The sequence below is a fragment of the Anoplopoma fimbria genome, unplaced genomic scaffold, assembly GCF_027596085.1.
Source record: "Anoplopoma fimbria isolate UVic2021 breed Golden Eagle Sablefish unplaced genomic scaffold, Afim_UVic_2022 Un_contig_10346_pilon_pilon, whole genome shotgun sequence".
Classification (NCBI taxonomy): Eukaryota; Metazoa; Chordata; class Actinopteri; order Perciformes; family Anoplopomatidae; genus Anoplopoma; species Anoplopoma fimbria.
Window position 1 is genome coordinate 1 of NW_026547745.1, and position 1,726 is coordinate 1,726.

The window sequence follows — 1,726 nt, forward strand, 5'->3', positions numbered from 1 at the left end:
AGTACACATAGTAGTACACATAGTACACACAGTACACCGTCTACAGTACTGCTCAATACTACGACTACTATACTGGTAGCTCTTTTGTCTGTTGCATGTAAACATAGTCAATGTTACTTAAAATGACTACTACTACTACTACTACTACTACTACTACTACTACTACTACTACTACTACTTACTCCTGCTGATTACTACTCTTACTTCTACTACTACTCCTGCTGATTATACTACAACTACTTCTCTTACTACTATTACTCCTACCATCATTACTAATATCACTATCACTACTATCATCACTTCTACTACCACAACTGCTAGTACTACTACTACGACTACTCCTATTTCTACTACCACTACTACCTCTACTACAACTATTCCTACGACAAGCACTACTTCTACTCTAATACTACCAATAAACTCCTACTACTAATACTATTTCTGCTGCTACTTCTACTACCACTACTTCTACTACCACTACTTCTACTACCACTACTTCTAGTACTACTGTAGTACCTGTCTCCTGGTCCGGGGTGATCATCGGCGCTCTGGATCTCAGACTGTCGGGACTGCTGGACGTTCGAAGTAACGACTCTGAAGACACAAAGAGATAAGTCAGCTGACGAGTGATTGGCTGACAGGAAGTGTGTTAGAGTGTGTGTGTGTGTGTGTTAGTGTGTGTGTGTTAGAGTGTGTGTGTGTGTGTGTAGATGTGTGTTTACCGTATCTGCTCAGAGATCTGGTGAAGGTGAAGGAGTTGGCGATGTTGTAGGCAGAAACCTGCTTCTGGACCAGCGCCACCAGAGAGCCGTCGGTTACCTAGCAACACACAGCGACACATCAGTCAATCAGCCAATCAGGCGATCGCCCCGTCAGTCAGCTGACTAATTATCCGTGGGGTCGATTCCTATCCGGTCCAGGATCTGGACTGATGAAGAGCTCAGCCTGCCTTCGTCTCATTCAACCTCAGAACAACTCATCACGCTCTATCTGACTGTAAGCACAGCGTGATGAGCAGCTGCTCATTAAAGAGGATCAATAAAGAAAGAAATACTTCACACACTGAGGAACGTTTGACTCTACACCTAAAATAAAGAAGATACATTTATAGATTATTTAAAGATATTATTAATTCAACTTACATCATTTTCTGAGCAATTTATTATTATTAGAATCATCATCCTGATAATAATCATGATTATAATTATTTTTTTCATGATGATGTTATCATCGTGTGTGTGTGTACCTGGTGTGTGTGTGTACCTGGTAGTTTGTGTGTGTGTGTGTGTGTGTGTGTGTGTGTGTGGTGTAGTTTGTGTGTGTGTGTGTGTGTGTGTGTGTGTGTGTGTGTGTGTACCTGGTAGTGAGCCAGTGTGTTCAGTCTCTTCCAGTCGCTCTCTATCTTTGTCGTCACGTCTTCGTCCTGAAGGATGATCCGGGTCAGTCGACCCTGACGCCACTCTGACATCACAAACACACACACAGCGTCATCACATGACATCACCAGACATGAACCAACGGGCCTCAGACAGGAAGTGGCGGGCGCTGAGGCGGAGTCTTACCGAGGTCCATGTTGTCGGCCTGAGGTCTCTGGGAGAACGGGATCCCTTTATAGACGGCGTCCAGCAGCTTGTCTTTGACCTGAGTCACCGTGTCACAGTTCAACACCTTCACCGGGACCTCCGTCACCGTCTCCCCCTCAGGGGGATGCACATCAGAGTCTGGG

General features: G+C 44.8%; 1 protein-coding gene across 1 annotated transcript; it reads right to left on the bottom strand.

Moving 5' to 3' along the window:
- Positions 1-516: 516 nt before the first annotated feature.
- Positions 517-1,685, bottom strand: LOC129114360 (plexin A3-like; the record flags this gene model as incomplete). Its single annotated transcript, XM_054626643.1, has 4 exons — positions 1,563-1,685; positions 1,358-1,461; positions 723-819; positions 517-594 (listed from the first exon to the last, which is right to left on the bottom strand). Coding segments are annotated over exons 1-4 (289 nt in total), but the record flags the coding sequence as incomplete, so codon positions are not given.
- Positions 1,686-1,726: the final 41 nt, after the last annotated feature.